Source organism: Atractosteus spatula, chromosome 6 (assembly GCF_055471065.1).
Source record: "Atractosteus spatula isolate fAtrSpa1 chromosome 6, fAtrSpa1.hap1, whole genome shotgun sequence".
NCBI classification, from domain to species: Eukaryota; Metazoa; Chordata; class Actinopteri; order Semionotiformes; family Lepisosteidae; genus Atractosteus; species Atractosteus spatula.
In genome coordinates, this window is record NC_142711.1 from 26253845 (window position 1) to 26278021 (window position 24177).

Genomic DNA, 24177 nt, shown 5'->3' on the forward strand with positions numbered 1-24177 from the left:
CTAATAATCCATAAACAATTTTGAATATAATTCCACAGAATGCCAGAATTATATCAGTATCAAATTTGAATGCAACAGAAAATTGAAAAAGTCAGAAACTAATCAGAGAAAGCCATTACATACTGTATTACAATGTTTCAGTACTGTCTTTGTCTAAACCCAAACTGGGAAAGTTTAGCTCATCAGATGTAATTCAGCTGCTACTTTCTGATATTTTTATGACAAACTGCAAATAAGATAGTTATTAAGCATTTGTGCCTATTTTTAACACAAGTTCGTTAAAAGCAGACATTATACCAAAATGTCCAAGACATGATTTCAAGGATTCATTAAAGATAAGTAACAACTAGAGAAAGAGCAGAAGAAGACCAAACTGAATTCTGACTAGGGATGCAGAGGACAGATAGTAGATCTCATTTGATCAGTCACACAAAGTCAACTAAACTGAAGGCTGGGGTCACAAAGAAGAGAGAAGAGGTTAGTGGCTGACTATTGTTCCATATAAATATTAATTCCATGTTGTAAGGGGAATACTGGCTTGAATTATTATTAATAGTGTAAAAGGGACTATCGAATTACAGTATTTTCCACCTTAAAAAGGCTGGAAAAGGGGAGGACTTGACAGACTTAAGAGTCCTAAATTACAGACGATATTGTTCATAAGACTGTGAATAATGAGACAGCACATACTTCCTGAAATGCTCAAGTCATCGTTGTACGGTTTTCATACAATGCAGATGACTTCTGCACTGTGTCAAGAATGTGCAAAGTAAATGTTTGGATACTAATCAATAACGTCTTAAATTATTCTTAATAGCAGTAAAATACTCAAAGTAGGTAGACTGAACTGCACTAAGGTGTTCTGTAATTCCTCTACCAAATTATACTGAGCATCAAAAGAAACATCACTATGCACGTAAGATTAGATACTTATGCCGACTTTGTACATTAATTAAAAACACAAGCATTCAGCTGTTGAATGTCAAGCTTAATGAAAAGCAAAGAAGGAACAAATATACAGTGCCTCACTTATCAAGACACCTTATCATGTTGCAGTCCAGACTGTTACCTCAGGTGAACTTTCCAAGAGTGGAGCCAAGTACTTTTTGGTAAAGATTTATGTAATTCACCCTGATAGTGTCACAGCAAGTGTGGCACAGATGTACAGAATGATACAATTATTGGGGCAGTCCAAGTGTAAAGGTTTGGACAGCAAAACTCCACTTGAAGTAGTTAATGATAGCCTGACTCTACAGCACTACATTGATCAAGTGCAGAGACCTCACTTGCTGTCCATCCTGAGGGCTCAGCCAATGCAACAATTTTCCCCACCAGGAAAACATACATCTTCAGGTATTTGTCTAGGCCCTACAAGAGGAATCAAATAGAATCCCACAGGAAAGCATCAGCAACGTGGTGCAAAGCATCTGTCGCAGATGTACAACTTGTATTGCTGTCAATCGTGGCCACAGAAGACTTACAAGACTTTCATAGTAGGCCTGCTGTTAATCAACCCTGTTGAAGACCAACGTTAATCAGTGTAATGAATTTATCTACATTATGTCTGTTCAACAACATTTCAGTGTACCTGTTACAAAAAGACCGTTTTCCTTATAACGCTGTGAAAGTTGAAATTATGCGTTGAGATTTAACATGTATTTTGATGCTCTATACTTGGAATCACCACATTCAGTCTATGGAAGACCACAATCCATTTCCCTTTAATAAGAGGTGGAAAGACTAAGGTAAAATTAGGTCAGATAAGATTGCTTTGTAGTTAAAAATACCCGGTTCATTTCCCTACTTACTCACGTTTAAAAGAAGGCTGCAAAAAAAGTGTTAAACTAATTCTTTGAGACCCTAGTGTAGAATACTGTAAGTCCTTTCAATAGGTGTCCTGTAATTTACAGTGTTTTTCTAAAGCACTTAGTTGCACATGTAAGAACATTTAAGCCTGATAACTACACAATATAGTGTTTGTGTTTGTTGAGGAACAGAGAAGTGAATTTCTTTTAGAAAACAGAACATGTAGTTTTCGACATTTGTCTTCTAAGCAGTGTCTGTAGTGGACAAGTTGGACAAGTGCCCCTCAACCTTTAAGGTTCACTTCATGGTCTGACCGTGAGTTTTAATTTACTGAGATGTTATGACACCATGGCATTTTAAATTCCTGTGACATGTAAAGGCAAACATCAAACACTGCACAAAAGACCATGGACTGACATATTGCAAAAAGCTTAAAATTAATTTTAGTATTAAATTTGCTCCATGCAAATATATCAAATTAATAAAGTATGTTGATTTTGCACTACAGTTTATAAGATCACTTGAAAGATGCAATAAGTTACAAAATGTTAAAACAAAGCTTAAGATCAGTACTACCATGATTAAAACAACTTAAGATGGGCAGTTGAAATCTACATGTTGCAATAAATCATGAAATATGTTGTCTAATTTCTTCATTCTTTTCCATGGAGTACTCCCCTACCAATGGTAAAATGAAGCTAATGTGATGACATTTTAGTCTCTGGTCTTTCAAATTTTTAATTTAATTCAAAAATGACTTTCTGGTATTACAAATGCCCTTGTGCATCAAACAATAATTCTGAATAAATTGGAGTTAAACAGCACCCTTACAAAATCATACCACCAGGAGGTGCCAAACACATTCTTCAAAAATCTATCCCTTCATTTTCAGTCCACTTGTCCTAAACAAAATAGAAGGAATTTTGGACATATCTCCAAACCTTGGTCCTAGAGAGCCCCAATCCATCAGGTTTTGTAGGTCACTATTAAACCAATTTCTAAAGACAAACAATAAATCCATTGTCACTAATTAAATACCTTAGGATAATTAAAATCTATGATAAGTTAGGCAATTAGATTGAGATACAGTACATTCCCAACGTACAGTTCAGACATGGGCATATATATATTTACGGTACCTATAACCTAGAAAAAACAAACGAAAATTGATAGCATCACCAAGGTCATTTGAATTGTGGTCTCATCAAAACCACCAATGTCATTCACTGCTTCATAATATAATTTTCTTCTCCACTGTTCATGAATTGAACATTGTTGATCCATTGCTTGAGCGGTGGTAACAACTCAACCTTAATGTTGGGTCATAACATTTCATAAGCCAAGTCTAATCTAATGTGCAACACAATTGTCTACAAAAAGAGGCATAAGTAATGTTAGATTGTGCTCTTCACAATATTCTTTCGTTACAAAATAATATATGAATCACCTACATTGTTAGCTTTTGGCATCTTCAATAAAAAGCCATCAGTGCAGGGAATTTTAATGGTGAGTTCCTCAATTTAACACGATGTGTGAAACAATGTACAGTATATTCGACTTATAATGGGGACCAGGGTTGTTTGATCTGAACACATTACTTTTTTCATTCAACAATAGCTTACAGGTGCTGTCAGGCTTTAAAACAGATCTAACTAATAACAGATAACTGTATTAGGTTTATCCAGAAGGTAGGAGACTTTAGGATTTTAGGCAATTTGCATTACATTATCCTGTACAGTGAAAAATGAGGTTTCCCCGTCAGTTTTGGAAACTTGAATTGTGAAATGTGAAATTTGATCGAATCAAATAATTAGAATAGTTCACTGTGTTGCTATTAAGTTAGATGGATAAGTGCACATATAAGATGGATAAACACAACTGCTTACTTTCCGTACTTGAACTTCCTTATCCACCAGATCTACAATGTTGGCGATGAATATCAAAATTCAAAATGCTGCATTATTTAATATCAAACAAACATCACAACAGATGCACCATGCAGCTGCTATGAACACTAGATATATTTTTAAGCTTTTAATTTTTGTTTTCATAGCATAGGACACAAATGTGATGTACATATGCTATTTTGCTTTCACAGGAATATGCTTGGCAAGGCCAGAAGCCATGGAGATGTCCCACGTGCAAAGGCTGTCCTAAGAGGTACTGAAACAGCCCTTTATATTATCCAATGACAGAAGTCTATTAGTCTGTTCTGCCTTCCAGGGGTTTGCAATAAAGTCTTACTGCTTCATTATTTTGCACCGAAGGTAGTCTACTGGCTGACCTTCTTAAATGTTTCTCTCTTTTGCGGCTGTAATAGGGAATGTCAGTAGCAGGCTGATTTATTCCTCAACATTGTGCAATTCATATCACCACTGTGGAGAAGTCACAGAGCCAAGCTGCAGTTCAATTGAGCAGCAGTGTATACAATGACCGCCCCCCAACTAATACTTTACAACACAATACATGTGTATACAGTATATTATGAAATGTACATACATTATAAATGATTTTATATACAGGCGGTTTTCTGTCCCCAAACAGCGATTCTTGAAATTGGTCTGTGTAATATTATAACCTACCTGCATTCACCATGAAAATCTATGCACATTGCAGAATTTGCAGAACTCAGCTCTCCAGAACCATTTGTTTTTGGAGGAGGCTCATTTCAATATCTATTTTCATGACAATCATCCTGGGGTTAGACATTCCACATTTCATCCAAGTCTTTGTTATATCCTAAGAAATCACTGTGGCTATTACAGTACATGGAATTCCCACTGAAATATTATAATTCATATGGAAAGAAATAGGAACAGTATTAAACTCTCCATTATGTAGCCTGAAAGGTTGCAGGAGGATTAGCTTTGCCAAAATTCTAAGATATTTCCACGACATTGTTTTGCAATCATAGTTTGGTTTAATCCTAATAGTCCTTGAAAAAAGTGTTTCTTCTTCTATTAACTTCAAGGATTAATTAGATTTAATACCTTTGTTCACTGTAGACATTGGAAATTGTGTTTTGTCCCAATAACTATGCACTTTACACAGCATTTAACAGATTTAGATAATCCCAGAAGAAAAGAGACATTATTTTCAATAATCATAAACTCACATACTTTTCCCGTTTCTACTTTGGAAAAATAATGGAAACAAAGACCATCTTTGTTAAAGCTGCTAGAATGAGATTTCCATGTTCCAGGACTTGCAACCTCTATACAAGCTGCCTGGATCTTCTTTCTTTTTTTATTTACATCTCTGTTCTATAACTGGATCTGAGGGTATCTACAGATTAACAAAGGCAAGAACAGGTATTAACTTTCTCTATTTATGTCACTCAAGACAGTGGTAATATCCATGGACTGGAAAAACACAAACTAAGCACCAGTACACAAAAAAATGTAACACTGAACCAAGTCTTTTTACATCTACAGCAGGCATGGAAATCATAATTAGAAAATCTTAAAAATCAGGAAGTCCTAACTCACTCCCCAGGGGATTGCCAAACCTTCAATGTTTTCTGAAGTCTTTCTACTGAATGTTAAATGTTAAATTTATAAATATGGTGCATAATCAGAACTTTTTAAGTTTATATGGCAAGGCGAGTCTTTAAATGGACACCAAGATACAGGAATTCACCAAAACAGATCATTTAAAAACAAAAGCACAGCAACAAATTGAAAAGTTCTAAAATGCAATCTAATCCAGAACTAAAATGATGCTATCTTGAAAAGAATTAGGGTAGTTAAAGTAGCTTCTGCCCATTAAAAAAAAGTTTAAAATTTACCATTATGTAAAGAAGAATAAACCTCAACACAGAATTCATTACTGACTGCACATTCAGAATTATCAGAATTTGAAGTCAGTAATGCACACTTGATAAATTAAACAAGGCTCCACTAGCCAAAAATCCATGAAAGTGAAACATTTGACAGAGGTATTTTCTGATCGTATTAAACAGCACTTTATGGTTTAAAACGTTAATTTCTAACTTTGAATGTTTTTTCTCGCAAGTCCATGTAATAAAAGATCAATACATATGCCTTGACCCTTGTCTACCTGTCTAAAAAGATTCGATTCTGACATTTTACCAACAATTCACTCAATGCATTGTTCATCGGGTTACTATTTAAGATTTGAAATTTACCACCTACATAGATTAAAATCACTTCTTATCTAATGAGAACCTACCTTATTGGTAGTGAAATTGACCATATGTCTAAGACAGTGATATAATTAATGCACATTTGACCAGCTAGATACACAATTTCAGGCTTCTTTCAACTCTTAAGACTAGAGACCAAGAAAATCTCAGAATGTTTCTTGCAGCATGCAGTTTCACAGCAAACTCCAAACAATAGAATACATTACAATACAGCTATGTATTCTTGGGAAAAAAATAAGAGGACAAAATGTAAAAGTCATTATAACATCTACTTCCAAGACACAATTTGATCCCAAAACATAATCAGTGTATTTGTACAGTCAATTCCCAACATTGATAAAAGGAATGATATCATAACACAAACCCACAAGTTCATTAAATGAAAATGCTGAATACTGAACACTTATCCAGTTTCTTCTTAATATTGGCAGGTCTCACACATTGTTATATGAGCAGTTGATCAATGGGCTTTCAATTTTCCTGATCTTCTATGCAAACTTCCAATGTCTTTCACTGTAAAAGGGCCGTAGGCTGGCGCGCGTAGTCTATTCTAGATTTTTTGCTGCAGTACTTGATAAGATCTTGTAAAATATTGTAAAGCGATTCATATTACGGGTTGCCGATTCCATCACCTGTTGCCACTAGAGAAAGTCTTAAACAAGTTGGCTGCAGAAACCTTTTTAACATTGATGGGCCTCTGGCTCTGGATCTCTCCGATTGCTGCCCAAAGTATGAATAAAAGAGACTCTGAGTCGATGTTTAAATTTCAAAAGGAGATTGCCCCGAGTGTGAGGTGGTGCACTCAGCAAGGTGGTCAAAAGCCCCAAGAAAAGCAAAAGAGCAAAGTTTGCAACAGATCACTGGCTTTTTAAGGAAGATGTTACATATCTTTTTGGGACATTTGGGGAAAAAGGTTGTCATGATCTCTGCGTGGGTGTATATTGTTCCATTGGAGCAGGCCAGTCTGCTCCAATGGAAAGCATCTTTTGTTGGATTTATGACAAAATGGCTCATTGAAGCCACAGGTTCATTCCTGTGGGGTCTGTTCAAAGTCCCTGTTCTGCAGGATAGTTTGATATTCATCTTCTGCACAAAAGTTAATACAGGCTGTTTTGTAGTACCTGCTAGTTTGAAGGAGATACAGAATTCCCTGACCACTTTACAGCTTCATCTGGTTAACAGGTTATTTGCTAATTTACCTGAATAAATGTTTCCTATAGTTTCATTTGTACATGTAGAAAAAAAACCCAATACTTCATGTCACAAATGTTTCACCATTTCACAATTAATTTATTAGAAAAGGTCAGTGTCACAATAAAGGTTTTAGAAAAGGTCAGTGGATTTTCTAATCACTGTGTTTGACAATTATTTTAAGTATTTTAACAAACTTTTCCTTACCTCCCTAAACCGTATTGCATCTTAATTTAGATATCTAGATTGAGAAACTCAAGTAATGACTAAACTATAAGCAGTCAAATTCATGTTAAAAAGGGATCTCATGAACATACTGTACAGGTTAATAAGACCTATACTGTTCTGTTTGTGGGTCTGGTTTGGTATTTTACTTAACAGCTTTATTATTCTAACAGCTGAGGGGCAATGACCTTTAAATTTACTTTGATAATAAATTTCCCTTTGAGGCCTCCTGCCTCCTCACAGTTGTGTCAAGAAGATAATTCAACCATTTGTGGGAAATGTCTTTTATTGAAACACACTGAGTTTCTAATTACATTCCGAAGGGCTCAACAAGGTGCCATGTGACACATCCCCATCACTTTGTCTCATATGACATGGTTTAAAGAACATTGTTATGAACAAATTGGACTGGTATTTAGACAATTAAATGAACTTCTTTTCTGTAAGTCTTGCTGCCACCTCAGGATCAAGTTAGTTGTCACAAACTTATGTACAACATAAAACAAAAATGGATTTCCTTGCAATATATTGGCGAGACTCGTGAAGTGCTAGCTTTTTAAAGGGAACTAAAGCCCTTTGTCAGCTTCACTTTCTAAATGTTTAGCCTGGCATATAGCATAAAAACGGTTTTCCACAGCATCGCTTAATCATCATCTTACATTCATAACCATCTAATAACTTCTATTTTCTTTAAATTAATTATATAAAAAGGTTGACTTCTAACATTCATGGATTTTAAGTATATCTACCCTTCCAAAGTAAGTCATATTAATGTCAAAATTTGAACTTTCTTCATAAATACACTTGTATCTTCATTCAACATTGTAAGACTGTTTCCCTCCAGCTCCTCCAAGGCACAGCAGAGCATAAACTGCTGAAAATTGCTGTTGTAAAAGCTGTATCAAGTAGATTTACAACCACCCACAAAACAATAAGCCATTTCCTTCTCAATAAAAATGAATAAGTTTCTTGCAATGAAGCAATGCAAGAGTTTAAAAGAAGCTGACAGGGATAAGACAGATACAAAATCCCAGCAGAATGGATGGCCACATTTTAAAGGAAGAACACTAATAATTTCTTTAAGTAAGGAAATTAAACCAGCCTAACTACTTCAGTTTTTTTTAATTAAAAGTGCAGTTTTATAAAATAATTAAATAGAAACACTATGCAGGTACTACACAGACTACAATAAATAGCAATTACAGAAAAAAAAATAAACTAGAAAGGCACAAATGAGGTATAAAAGGATATTGAAATGGAGTGTATCAGAGATAATGGGAACCTTTTTAATTATAAAAAGGAAACAGCTTTAAATTTAAAACAAATACATAGTTGTTAACAAAGGAAGTTAACCGACAATGTTGGCATAAAGGAAGCATGAGTATAGAAAGTTTTAGGGGCACTTAAGAGACAAATCTGCAGAAAATGTTTGTATTCTACCAATCAGTAATTTAAGAGATGTTACTCAAAGACTGTCAACAAAATTTTCAACAGACAAGAGTAATACTCCTTACATCACACTGACTTGAAAGCTGCTAATGTATTGCCCATCCATAAAAAAGGTGACCAAAACCAAACCAAGTAATTATATACCTAATGTATGTTTTTGTACATAGTTCGCAGATGACACAAACTAAAGGATTAATAAACCTGTTTTATACAATTTTAGACAATTAAAGACTGGTCAAACACCTAGATTATTCAATTTAATGTTTCGAATTAAGTAAATAAATTTGCAGGTAGGTAAAAAAAATCATTAAGCCTAAAGAAACTATGTCTAATGAGACAGGTGTTTTATGTTGACATGTTTATCTTTCATGAAATCTAGGGAAGTAACAACAGACAAATAATGGTTGGATATGTATAGATTAAAAAAATGTAGAATTAAAGTCAATGGATGTTAAAAACGTACAATATTCTAGTAAGGCTTTCGATTTTTGCACCCCATTTGTGGTCACAACATTATAAAAAGAATATTGTTATTTTTCTGGAATCAGTCCAGAGAAGAGAGACCAGGTGCATTACCAGGCTTAAAGGAATGTTTTATACTGACAGGCTATTCATCATGGGCATCTTTTTAGCCTTGAACACAGACATCTAAGAGGAGACCCGATTCCAGTATTCAAAAGCTTTGTCAAAGTCACTTATTGCCTTTACAACCAACACAAACACAAACACAAAACAGAGGACACAAGTGGAAACTACAAAGGAGTGCATTCAAAATGGAGAGCAGCAGGAATTTATTATTTTTTACAGAAAGATTTGCAGGAGTTTGGAACAAGCTTCATACTTACTAAAGAAAGAAAACTGAGTTTTGTTTCTGATTCCCCCAAGTCAACGCCTTAAAGTTAAGACAGGTTAACTGATAATTGCCATTTGTAAGGATAACAAAAGCTGCCAAAAGGCAAATGCAAGAAAATGTGATAATCTACAGTAAATCTCTCACATATACCTGCAGTAGAAAGAGCTCAGCGCTTACTAATGATCGATACATAAGAACAGTTAGTGAGAAAAGACATGAGGCCATTTGTATGCAACTAGGTGCTTGGAATAATATAGGGTAATTGCCTATAACTTAAACCTAATAATAGTGTTTCAATAACCTGTGAGTACTATTCAGAGATATGAGATCTAAGATAATGCATTTAGAATTGAAAAGGCCTCTATCAATGGCATAACTGCAAATTTCAAGGTGTCTACCCTATATTTAAGAATGAAATAATGCATCGGCTCCTGATCATTTGCATACATTTGCCTACACGGATAGCAGACTAATGTCTGTAATTCTGCAAATCCCACTGATTTTGTAACCTTGGATAACAGTGCATCAGACATCTGTGAGCTCAAATAGCATGCTTCACTGCCTTTATGCATCAGCTAACATTTACTTCCGAAAGTCGTGACTATAAGCAGCCCATCTAAGAAAAAGTGTAATTTTATACTTTCAGATACATTTTAGTTACATTTGAAAATCTCACTCCAGAGGTTAATGCATACAGTCATGGAGTCATGTTCTTTCACCTCATCTATCATTAATCTAATGTGCATTTAAGATTAAAAAATGTAACACCATAGTTTTTTTTTTTTCCTGTAGCATTTAAGAGAATATACTGTAAGCACATCAAAAGAACAAAGAATATTGACATCAAGTTCTGGTTGAAGGTCTGGTTTGGATAAAACACATCTGTTATTAAAAAATGCCTTACTTCATTTCAGTACAGTAAGTACTTTCATATATATTTCACAAATGTTTAAATCATATTAGAATTAGAATTCTGCATTCTATAATAAAGAGACATCTAGCATTCCTGCATGCTCAGTTCATTGGTACGTCCACATTTCCTAAAGATAAATTAACAATTCAGTCATGCATAGAGGCTTCTCAATTAGATTTACTCAAGACTAGCACTCCCAAAGATGTTAGAGTAATTCTACAGAAACGCATTTATATATGTGATTTCAAATGACATTCATAGCACAGAAAATAGAAGGCTTGAAGATCATTAGATTACTGCGTATTAATTATATTTTGTATGATCTTTCTGAAAATAAGTTATTCATGAGAAAATTGCAAGTAAACACATTATAAAGACAATGGCACTTTTAAAAAGACAGAATATCTTAATTCTTCAGTGTAGATTGCAATCAAGAATACTATTTTTTGAAAAGCTATGTTCTTTGATAAGGACATAGAGCTTACCTTATAAATGTTAATAACTTTGAACTAAAATGCCTTAGCTTGTATTCCTTTTCACAAAGATACCACTTTCAAATACAAATAAATTGCCCTTCTTCAGTTCCAAGTCTGATTTATCTCACTGACAGTGCAGAATATGAAACTTCACTTCATTAGGATTCTGCAGGTTCTCCGCAGTAGTTACCCAAGCTAAAAGGCCATGCATTATTCATACTTATCCTTCATAAAGATGAGAAAATTTAGCAAATAATGAAAAAATCCCAGAATGAATTCATGAATATTCACATAATTAGGCAAGCAATTTTAAAAGTAAATCCCAGAGAGAGGTATTAATTAAATAAGAATCACAAATAAGAAGAACTCACTTCTTACATAAAGAAACATAAAACATCTTACATAAAACAGAAATCAAACCTATTCATTTTGTCCATCACAGTTGACTATTTTTTGCTGATATGATTTTTCACAAACTATAATTTACTGCACATACTATAGAACTTTGGGTCTATGTGTTTGGAACTTTTTAGATTCTACTTTAAAGGGCAATCTTACCAAGAAAATAAGGTTACTACCACTTAAAATCTCTACTAGTGGCTAAGTTACTTAAATAACTCTAACAATTAGCAGTTAATTGAAATAAGCAGTACAGCTGTGTGGTATTCACAAGGTCTTAAAAAGGTATAATCATACTACCATTTTTTACATCATCATCACAATATTATTTCTTGCATTTATACAGTATACAGAAATGCTTCTGATTACAAAAGATCTCAGGATTTCAAATAAAAGTGGATTTATCAAATGCACAACAATACAGCGTGCAGCAGTAGCTGCTGGCAATGAAATGTCTTTTCTACAAGCTCACCAGGGGCGGAGGGTAAAAATCACAAAATTTACAAATGTTAAAAGAAGGTTACATAATAATAAATAATAGTACAATATAAATGTAATCAAACTCAGACAATACTCAATATGAATAGAGCTGCTGTGTGTCCATGGTGTATGCAATATATTATGCCCAAGTAGTGCAGTATGATGAATACAATGCAAACTGTATGTCCATGTGGCCATTACGTGTGACTTGCTGAAGGAGCTGCAGGTTGGCTATTTAGCAGTCTAATTGCCTGGAGGTAGAAGCTGTTCTGTAATCTGTTGGACAGTAGGAAGGAAAACAGTTTGTGACTGGGATGACTGGGGTCCCTGAGAATAGATCTGGCCTTCTTCAGACATCTAGCTGAGTAGATATCCTGGATGTTTGGCAGCTCACAGCCAGTAATGAGCTGCGCTGACTTCACCACCCTCTGCAGTACTTTGCTCAAAGCTTGTGAGTATGATACCATGCAATGCTACAAACACCCCAAAACTGACAAATTGTAATTCCCATCAATACTAAATCTGAAGTAAAGCTGTAACATGTTTTATTTTCACTTCTGTTTCCTGTACTGTTAACTCTCAAACCTGAATTTGTCACTCATTTGTATGTCATCATGTTGAATCTTAGTAAGTTGTAATTTGTAAGTTGGCAGAAAACATTAGAATGATATGACAAGTGATGACAACTGAAAAACACACAAAAGTAAATGGACGTCTTTCTACAAAAGAAAAAAAACAAATTGACAGGTTTGTGCGTTTTGACTTTGTTGGGGGTTTTTTTTCCAATGGCGTAGCTGGGGCTGTGGCTTTTGTACTTCTTAGCACAAATTAAATATTTCACTATGGCAAAAGCTACAAGATACAACCTCCTTGTAAGCCAGAATCAGAAAATGGACTTTCAGTGGCAAAGGATTACAAATCTTTTCCATGCTTAGAGTAATAAACTTCCCACAATGCTAAAAATGTGTTCTCATAGATAATGTGAAAAATTACTATAAGCCAACATCCTAGAAAACAACAATGGCATATTTCAGTAGCGGGTCACGAGAAGACGCTACTGCAATTTTGAAAGGATTTCTTAATATTTTTTCCTTTAAATATGTTCTAAACTCTCAGAAGCCAGAGAACACTGAAAGAAAAACTTAATTGAAAGATATTCACAGAACTTGATTCCTTCACTGTCAATCACGTACCCTCTCCCCACTACCACCACCACTCACTGATACTTGGAAAAACCACTGTCTAGCCGTTTAAATGCAAGACCTTCTTCTGTGGATGTCTGTAGAAGGAGCCTTAATGCTGATCAAGACCGCAAGATGCTAGTAAAATAAGCCGAAAAGGATCATGCTAAATCCTTAGAATGAGGGAGAATCGGATATTTACTTTCGTTTTTACTAACATTGTTTTTCATGAGGCAGACGACTTGTTGTCGAAAATATATACAGTGTATTGTATCTGCATCTCACACATTCGAGAAGAACACCCTGTTGCTTTGTGAAGTTAAGCTCTTTCCTAGAGCAATGTAATTCACATTCTCAGTTTTGGATGTTTGGATTACAAAACAGTATATATTACCATAAAATTAATCAAAAACATAGTTTTTGATTATAGCAGGGAAAGTTTTTCAGATCATAAAAAAGACAAGTTGTTCTATCGGTTTGGTAAAGAAAGCAATTAACAAATTGAAAATGAAGTACTTAGGCTCTAGGAATCTCAACTCTTAAACGGATTTCTTAGCAGAGGTTATATTTGCCAAACTAAAACATGTTTCCAAGAGATGAATATTTGGATATCTCTATAGATTAGCCTACCCTCAAGAACGTTTTTTCAACTTTTATGCTTTTAAAGCTATAACAGTCATTACTATTTTTTTAAATTTCTTAACTGAGATTAATGATTTTTTTAAAGAGACTAAATATGATCACTTCAATTACTTATGCGAGACCATACACATTCTGACGCAAGGCACTGAAGAGATTAAAATAAAGCATGCATTATTTCAGACAATCAGAATGGAAATAGAAAATGCCAATTTCAGAAACAAAAAAGCTGTTATTGTAAGATCTGACAAGACTGTGCCCTATGTGAACTTCTGACTGATACAGCTACCAAACAAAAAATGTGGAACAAGTTACATTCTTTGAAGATAAATATATACTGTATCTACTTCAGGAGTACAGATTTTTCACTCCATTAAAGTACGAGCCTTTTTATCATTATGATCTTCAACAATTCTGTTAATAACAAATTGCAGAAACAAAAATGGTTAAACATACTAATATTTGCAGTGAAACACGTAGCTGTGACTACTGTCATATTGCTCCTGCTGGATGTTCACAATAAACAAAATCAGGAAATGATTTATAAAAATAGTGAATTCCGTATGCATGTTTAATGTACTGTACCTTAATCATACTACAGACTTACTGTACAACATGCAGTATTTGGCAGCTGAAAAGCATCATAAATCAATTGCTGCAATTTGTAATTAATATGTCTATCATATTGTAAACATAGAATAAAAGGGTGTATTGTGTTTTATTTCACACAAAAAAATCAATATGGAGGTAGCCCAGCTACAGTATAACAGTTAACTATTTCAAATGAATTGTTTATAATTGGAGATATTTTTTTAATTCATAAAAAAGTATTAAATGAAAGAATTAATTTCACGTCTGTTTTAAACGTATGCATTTTTCCTCTATACTGAAGTGGATTCTTAGTTTGGTCAAGTGGCCAAGATAGATACGTAAGGTGATAAGAGGCTGAGACATCTATTAGGAATAATTCGAATAGAGTACAGGAACTGTATTTAATAAGCAAGCCTTTTACACATACAGTATATACTGTATGAGATGAATGCCATCACTCAAATTTAACCTGTAAAATACTTTATACAAACAACAATAAACAGATCAACTGTGTTAAATACCTTAGAAGATGCTGCTAATTTGGTATGACTGCCAGAGTTCAATACCTCCCCAGAAACAATTGTCTAGCTATCCAGGACTCTTCCACTGTCTTTACACTCTTCCCTCCCCATCTCATGTCTTTTGTCTTACCAGCCCCACCCCTTTGCCAAGTTTTTCTGCTCTCTCCCTCCTCCATGCACTCAAAGGCTTTATAGCAGAAATGTTTCTCTTCGTAATTGTGAGTGCGGGATTAACCTTTGCTTTTTCTTTAGCAGTTTGCCTGTGCAGTGTTGCAGAGCACCCAATGTGAAAGGACAGCAACCGCACTGAAACATCAGTGGAAGTGGAAACTATGTGGAAGTGTATTTCAAACCTTGTATAGGAGGCACTTCTTTACCACCCAGAAGCCTGAAGGAGTGTGGAAAAAACTAGCCAGCAATGTGGATGAAGCCAATAATAGATTAGATCTTTTGATGAATAAGCTACTAACTACTCAACATTTCAGATGGGCTAAAATAGCCTCCTCTCTTTTTAAAACGTTTTTACAATCTAAACTGTCGAGAATGCCTCATTAATCATTAATACCGTAATTAACTAGGATTATGACCAGAACTATCTACAAGTTTCATACAGACAAAACTGGAACACTATCGTGTCATACACAACTAAGCAAAAGCTTGTATGAAGGCTGGTAGAAAACAAATGGACACCACTTATATCTTGAAGGTTCTCGGAAAATTTTCAAGCATGCAAGAGCCAGTGTTCTGTGTGAATTTCCAACGCATGGGAAGACAGGCAGGATGGTGAACTCATTCAGATATTATAGTAAGTAAAAAATACAGTAAACAAAATCTCATTTTCAGTGAGCCACCAACATGTTGTGCAGCAAGAATAAAATGAAACATGCTTGATGTGTAATGTCCAGAATGAGACCACACTTCATTGAAAGCATCACTTTCTTTCTTTCCATACCTGTGAATCTGGCCGTTTTTGTGCAAGTACTCCAGCCCTTCCAACACCTCTTTTAAAATAGTAGCTATGCTGGGCTCATCCAGGACTCCAGTCTTGTGTTCACCCCGGGAAATAATATGCTTTATTATGTCCAGAACTGATCCTAAAAAAAAAAACAAGAAAAACATCATTACAGTGACTCAACCACATCTGATGTGATTAATTTAATTGGTAACACTGACCTCAAGGGAAGGGGTTTAGCAATTAGATTAAAGATCTACTACCTAGATTCATTATTTGTAAAACATTTGTTAATTTAAACATTCACTAATCAGAAATAAAAGGGGCAAATATTTGGCCTGGAAGATTAGAAATGAATAATCAAATTAGTATAAAATCAGTTAAACTAATTAATAGTGATCAGATCAGTTACTTATTGAATACATTTATATAAATTTACTTTTCAAGGTAGGATTACAGATGTCACAGACCAGTGAGATCAGAAGATGAAAGGGGCATACAGTAAGAAATGGTATAGAATTAAATCTCCATTAGGAAAGCATCCTACAGTAAGTCCCAGCATTTCTCTCAAACTAGAAAATAAGAAAATACTGTATCTAAGACAATTACAGCACAAGACATGTCATTTACATGAAAATGTCACTTGAGTAGTCAGAAGCGAAGACAGGCCTTTGGAGACTCATAATACTGATGGGGAATAAAAACCACTTGAAAACATCAAACTTGTTTTTAAGGAAGTAACAAACTATGCTCAAGTGTGATATTCTGCTGGCTTCAAATAGCTGTCAACTCAGGTGGCACTATGATTAGCACTGCTGTCATGCAGGTCTGGGGCCCTGGGTTCAATTCCAGATCTTCCTCTGCGATTGCTTCCTCTAGGTGCTCCGGATTGCTCCCACAGTTCAAAGACATACTGGTAGGTTAATTGGTTTCTGGGAAAATCGGCCCTGCTGTGAGTGTGTGCTTGAATTGACTAGCATCCCATCTATGTATCCTGCCTTGCACCCATTGCTGGCCAGGATAAGCTCCAGCTCCCCTGTGAGCCTGAACTGGTTGAAGCGGTTAGAAAAAATGGATGGATGAATGACAACCGTACGTAATAGAATAACAAGCATCGGGAAGGATATTAAATTACCAAAATAAAGGGGGCAAACTGTGGTGATATAGATGCTGACATCATGTACTGCATAATGTATAATCAGCATACTTTTTTTAACATTTCTGGATGCTGATGATGTTGCACAGCCCATTACCACTTTTAGAATACTCCAATCATGCAGACACTGTGTTAAACTGTGATTTCGTGATAAGCCAGCCTAAGCAACAATAAATATGCTATAGAGCATAATCAAATAGTAAACAGGCCAAAGAGAAATTAAAGAACCCCATTTCAAATGCAATAGGCAGTGGAGCAGGATTGTTCCTGTTACTTTAACCTGGCCTATAGAATCATTTGAGTTGTTTCCTCTCCACTAGTTCAGGGTCACTGTAATTAAAGTGCTTTGAAATTACCACTAAAACAGGCACCGAGCCTTCTTCGTGGGCCCTGCCTACTGCCCTGTCTCTCTCACACCTGAAGAAGGCTCCACGGCCGAAACGTTGTGTTCTCTTTCTTCTTTTTTTCAGCATGGAATAAACCTATTACTTGTTCCTTTACAGCCTACGCATGCTGACGCAGCTACCCACCTGAACTAAAACAGGCATGCCATACTGGGCCCATGACAAATATCACTTTCAATTATGGACCACAGAACGCAAAAGGCACACTGTGGCTAGTGGAAGGTGACAAGATGAACAGATCAAAAACATGTGCTCATAAATAACCTAATAATAAAAGGAGAGAAACAGAGAACACCCAAGAGTCCTATGCGGTTCCTATTTATTTTGTGACAGACATATTGAGTAAAATGTAAAATTTAGTAAGACAGAACAAAAGATTATGCCATGGGTTTCTAGCTTATTCATCAGCTTGAAGACACAAAGAGGTAATGGTGTGTAATGTTATACAATGATACACTCTCACAATTGTAGGGATTATTAATAGGAACCTGAATTTAAAGATGAAAATGTCTAGTTTTGAAATCAGTGCTATTATCTATTTACATAAGTAGAGCCAACATATTACTCTAAAATCAAAGTTACAATCATGGCCTATCCATCAATTGGTGCTAAATATCACATACTGGTCTTTTGTGGGCAAAACACACAATGCTGACTGCAGAAAACACTATTTATAGCAGCAATTGCCTGCTTTGAGACATCTGGAGAAATAAAGCTGACAGGACAGACAGTTCCTGCACCATCATACTGTAGCTCCCTGGATTCAATGGGACGATGGTACATGAGGAAAAAAAAACTCAGAACTTGGCTGACTGATGAAGGTCACACTGCATGCATCTTTATTTTGTACAGGAATAAGGAAAGACTAGAGACAGCAAGAATAACTGCTGGGCTACAGCACATCATCTTATCATAAGATCTAGAGCAGGAATACAAATCATCCCATTCAGCAAAATTGTTGATTTTTACATCTGTGTGTTAAAAAAAAGATTAACTTTTCCAAGAATACATTTAGAAAGCCACATGATTTTGATGTCCAGACTAAAAAAAACAACACTTAAAAGACTGTAAAACAACAAGAATGCACTTAAAGTAATAAACTTTTATTTTCAAAAGAAAATTATTCATTAACCTACTCTTATGTAGATAGACAGTTAAGACTCGTGGGTACCCGTTTTCCATTCTAAAGAAAGCTAACAGAAAATTTTACTTTTTGTACTTGATTGAACTTCATTTAATTTGTAACTATTTTTTGGAGTTGGATGTTTCTTGGATGATTGCAGCGAAAACACTGAGGAGACTATATCCTGAGTTAAAAAGTAAACACAGCTATTAATATGCTGATGTGGTAAAAACCCAGTGGGCCTGTCACAAATTAATTGAACATATTAGATAAACTAAAATAAATTAAAGATAAGATAAGATCACTTTATTAGCCCTATACAATTTCTTACATTAGGAATTTGTCTTTTCGCATACCCCAGCTTGCTCTCCATGAGACACACAGACACACAGATAGGGAGAGAGAAGCCTGGGGTCAGAGCACAGGGTCAGCCATTGTACGGCGCTCCTGAAATTGCAATATTTATGAGAATTCCTCCACAGAGGTTGCTTGTCTTTGCAGCTCTGGATGAATTAAATCTGCATATACTTTTACAGATTTGTGAAAAATGGGGTGAAGGTTTGCAAACAAAGGAAAGTATTGTGAGCGCTAGAATGGGAAATCTTCCTCACTATCTCTTCCCAAGTAAAGATCAAGTTAGGAACAGGTAATACATGATCTAAAAAAATGACTTGGAGAAGTGATGAAACTACAATTCACACTGCATTGTCTTGTCTGAATAAAACAATCTTGTGCAGACTGAAATATGTGCTTCCTAACCCATGTTATCCATTAAAGGTAACTGGGACCTGATTTGGGAATCAGTTCAAGAGGAAAGTTCCTTACAGATCAGCTGTTCACATTAAAGCTGCCCTCTGTGACACTTGGACAATGAGGTCTTAAAAGGCACATCTAACCCCACTCAAGGACAGATGGGAAAACCTACTTCACTGGACTACAAGCATTTAAGGCCTTCAGTGGCATGATGAATAAGTCGCAACCATGTTGTGTAGCCTTATTTCATGACAGAGAGAAGTTGACAAATGTCCTTATCTTGGCAGGGCCATCAGCCAAGATGGTTCCAGTTCCTGTGAGATAAGAACTAGAATCAGAATGGCAAATGCTGCTTTGGCAAAGCTTAAAACTATCTGGCCAATGTAAAATATCTCTCGAGATAAAAATCAAACGTACAGAAGGCAATTGCCGTTATCATGGAACAAACACCAGTGAAACTGGCAACTTGCCAAGAAAGACAGATCAGAAACTAAATGCCATAATATTCTTCTAAAGCCATAAATAACCACCACATCTATTCCATTTCTTCTCAATCTCTTATAAAGGGAATCCAGCTAAACCGCTTAGTATAAACAAGCCTAGACATGTGTACAAACTGTTGGGAGCACAAAATCCACATGACTTGCATAAAACTATTAAGTCATGACTGCTTCTATAAGTAAACAAGTTCTAAGAGAGCACGGATTCCAAAATAAAAACTTAGCCCATGGTCTTCTGAAGTGGTATTCAAACATCTACTTATTCATAAGCAATTTCCATATACTCTGTCTCTGAGCATCCCTCTTTCCTTTATAGGCCATTCATTACAGTATTGAAGCTGATTAAAATATTTTTATTGTTTTACCATAGCTTCCAAAAATCTACATGAACTTATGAACTGCATTACATTAAGAACACTCATGAACTGAATTTTAGTAAAAAGCATTTTTTTTAAGGCAGCACTTAAACATATTACCAATATTTGTAATATATGTACCATAGAGTATAATTGTATAGCATACTATAGCATATGTAATATATACTCCTATATATTGGCCTCCTAATAATCCCCATCTATGAACTGGCTTCATCACTCTGTTCTCCTCCCCACTGATAGCTTGTGTGTGTGGTGAGCGTTCTGGCGCACTTTATGGCTGCTGCTGCATTATCCAGGTGGGGCTGCACATTGGTGGTGGTGGAGGAGAGTCCCCATTATCTGTAAATCACTTTGAGTGGAGTGTCCAGAAAAGTACTATATAAGTGTAAGCAATTATTAATTATTATTATACTGCATATTATATACTATGCTGTATATAACATAGCTATATAAGTTAAATACTAAAGTTGTTGAAAACCTAATTTAAGTTTGTTACACTGCAACATAGTACAGTGTTTTAGACTGTCCATATATGTGCACATTTTTTCCATCCATCCATTTTTTAAACCGCTTTATCCAGTATAGGATCACAGGGAAGCCTAACCTGGCAAGGAGCAGGCACAAGGCGGGAGACACCCTGAATTCGGACACCAGTCCATCACAGGGCACACACAGATGCAAACATACACACTCACATCAGGGTCAATTTTCCCAGAGGACACTGAAGCACCCAGAGGAAACAAACAAATAAGGGGAAAATGTACAACCTCCGGACAGATAGCACCCCAGGAACTCACACCCACATCCCCAGCGTTGCAAAGCAGGCATGCTAACCACTGCACCACCAAGCCACACGCATAATATTTTTACAAATGTAGCTCATATTACATTCTATTTTCTTATGACAATCCAAGCAAGAAATTCATCTTTTTTTTCAGTAAATGAATAGTCAGGCCTTCATAAAAGCACAAACAAACATCAAAGCATTTCTTTAGATACAGTAATTTGACCGTTAATAGTAAGCAATGAGAAGAGTCTCTAAGTTTGCTTGTCAAAGTTTTAAAAAAGGCTTTTTTGCCCTTATTACGCTAAAACAGGAATAACTAGACCAGAACAGTGTTCGGTGGGGATAAAGGATGTTCTGGAGTAAGGGGTACTATTGCAATCCTCTAAGCTAAGCAGCACCAAAAGCTTGAAGTTCACAGGTTGACATTTCCAGTCCTTAGGAGAAACTCTGTGGCATTCCTTGGCCACACATACAGTACCATCTCCAGTCAATTCTCCCATGCTTTTGGGGAGAGAATAAGTTTATTAAAAATATTCACCTTTCAGTATGCCTGAAATGTTCAGACATGAGCTGGTGAGAGATCTAGAAAAATCTACAGCACAAGCAGTTTTAAACACTATTTACTTACCAAATACCAAATACAAAGAAAACTATGTACTGTATGGAAATCAGTGACTCACCTCCTAAGTAATCTCATAGGCATACAGTCACAAGTTTCCATAGCCTGTTTTATGTAACAAATTATCCGATTACACACCCCTTTTTGAAATGTAGTTGGGAATAATGATTGACAAGCACTTTATAATGATCAATTTTACAAATATATTCATATTTATAATGGAAGCAGGTTAACTTTGATTAAAAAATACAAATTTTGAAAGCATTATTGTTAATGAAAAACTGTATCACTCTTAGAAGCTGAGACATTCAATTTATGTGTGGCTTTATTAGTTACCATCAGGTAAACTGCTGAAGTAGCCTAATCTCTCAGATTATCTACAGGATACAAAGTAAGGAAGAAGGCAAGAAAAACTATTCATGAAAACAAATCCTTCTATATCTAATAACAGAATTCAAAGAGAAAACACATAATCTAATACAATGTAAAATTTTACCTAGCGTGGTGCTACAGTATGCTGCAATTGGCTGGGTAAAAAAAATCAATTTTCAACTCAGAAATGACATACACCTTATTTCCTACATTGCCAGTGCATGACATTTAAGAATTTTCAAGCAAAATGACACAATCAAAAAAGAGTCATTAAATTCAATAGTATTTAATGACACTTTTAAATCAAGCAGTTGGCACAATGCATGAGAGTACTTTATAGGCAGGATAATAGCAGTACACTTTCCACAGTAGTGACCCATCATGTTGAGTTAAGCAGTCTTGATGTAGTTAAGGCACATTTTCACACTGATTTCTCAAATCTCCAGTATACCAATCCCAATTTTGACTGTACCTCATGGTAAAACGCTTTCAGACAGCACTATGTAAAACATATTACTATTGCTCCATTCCGATGGAAGCCTTAGGGAAGCTTCCTTAAACATGTAATATGATAGCACGCACACACACACACACAAAGCCGACACTAATCGAAGTACATTGTGCTTTTGTAAATTTACTTCCCAGCCACAACAAAAATAAACAGCAACTGCACCACAGACGTACACACTAGTGTACGTTAAAGTGATTTTAGATTATGTAGGACAGAAATCTCAAATTAACCACCACTTGTCCTTCACCTAGCGGTTGCCATGGAAAACCATCACATTCTTACAAGGCCTCATGGTTTTCCAGGGTTTTGCTGCTCTGACTATCACCTTTTCGTGCTCCGTGTTAATTAGCTTATTATTCAATTCCCGCTTTTCTATATAAAGTGTTTTGATGACACTTTGCCATTTTTCATGGCTCCCTGATTTTCACTAGCACTTCTGTCACACTTTTCACATTTATTTTGTTAACTAGACAGTCTTTACTCAGCACACATGTTGTAGTCTCAAGACTGCCCTGAAATCCATTTGGTGTTTTTTTTTTATTGGAGGCTCGCTATTTGGTTTCTACGTACCTGAGTCTCCCTTTTATTTTTCCCTTTTTTTCAGGACACTCACTATTCGGTTCCTCTGGACCCAAGCCTCCCTTTATTTTTTTGGACCCTTAGGCTATGCAGCCGTTTTCAGTTTCAGCATCGCCCAGTACACCAAGCCAGCCCTTGCTTTGCGCAGCAGTCTCAACGGCCTCAAGCCTGCCTTCTGGCTCTTTTCCCAGGAAGTTCACAATTCGGTTTCTCCCATACACAAGACTCCCCGCTTTCCCACTGGAGGATTCTGTTTGGCAGCAATCCCACCTTTCAGCTCCGCTTTGCAAAGCAGCCACAGCTCTCAGCGTCACCTGGTGCGGCGGCCTCAGCTCCAAGCCGGCTCTCAGCATTTCTCGTCGCCCTAGCCTTTGCTCCTAGCCTGCTCTCTGCATCACCCGATACAGCCATCTCTAATTCAAGCCAGCACTTCTTTCCACGCTTATTCTTTTCACTGCATCAACCCTCACGTTTGCTGACCTGCATCCCTGACACTTCTGCGGGCTGCCCTTCCAAGCCCGTTTGGTTCCTTTGAGGGGTCTTGCTTTCCAGGTTCCTTCCATACACCCGAGACTCCCTTTTTCCCACCAGGCTGTATTCAACAACCTCTCTTTCCGCCAGGCATGTAGTTGGTCCGGCTTCTCCTGGTCTGATTAAGCCCCACTGGCCAGTAATTCATCATCTCATTTCACTCTCCTTTCACTTTTCACTTTTCACTCTCCGGTCTCCTGCACTTGGGTTCTAAAAAATCACCAGCCACATGGCTGTATCCAGCCACAGCATCACACCACTCCAACTATTCTTTAAACTGACTCCACAACAAATTGAATGTGGTATTTAGCAGAGTTCAGCACAGAACTACAGCTGAACATACCCCAACAGAGAAAGACTGCTTCCTAATCATGAAATTAAACTTTGAGAAAAATATATTTATAACAAGATGGCAGTGCTGGGGTCCTGGGTTCAGTTCCAGCTCTGGGGTGCTACAGAATGTACTGTAAGTGGAGTTTCAATTCAATCTTTACTGTCCCCCACGGAAATTTTGTTTTAAGGCACAATCAAACACAACACAATGACAAATAAACATCACCAAAAGGGAAGAGAGTACAGTAGTGTTACAGGATAAAAGAAACAAGATACAAGGTTGTTACTTTG

The 24177-nt window shown here is 36.0% G+C and overlaps 1 protein-coding gene across 1 annotated transcript in view; it reads right to left on the reverse strand.

Moving 5' to 3' along the window:
* oxsr1b (oxidative stress responsive kinase 1b) overlaps window positions 1-24177 on the reverse strand; it is a 121574-nt gene that overhangs the window by 46261 nt on the left and 51136 nt on the right. The window contains exon 4 of the mRNA XM_088918785.1: window positions 15842-15983. Within this exon, the coding sequence (XP_088774911.1) occupies window positions 15842-15983 (142 nt within the window). The remainder of the gene's footprint in view (window positions 1-15841; window positions 15984-24177) is intronic.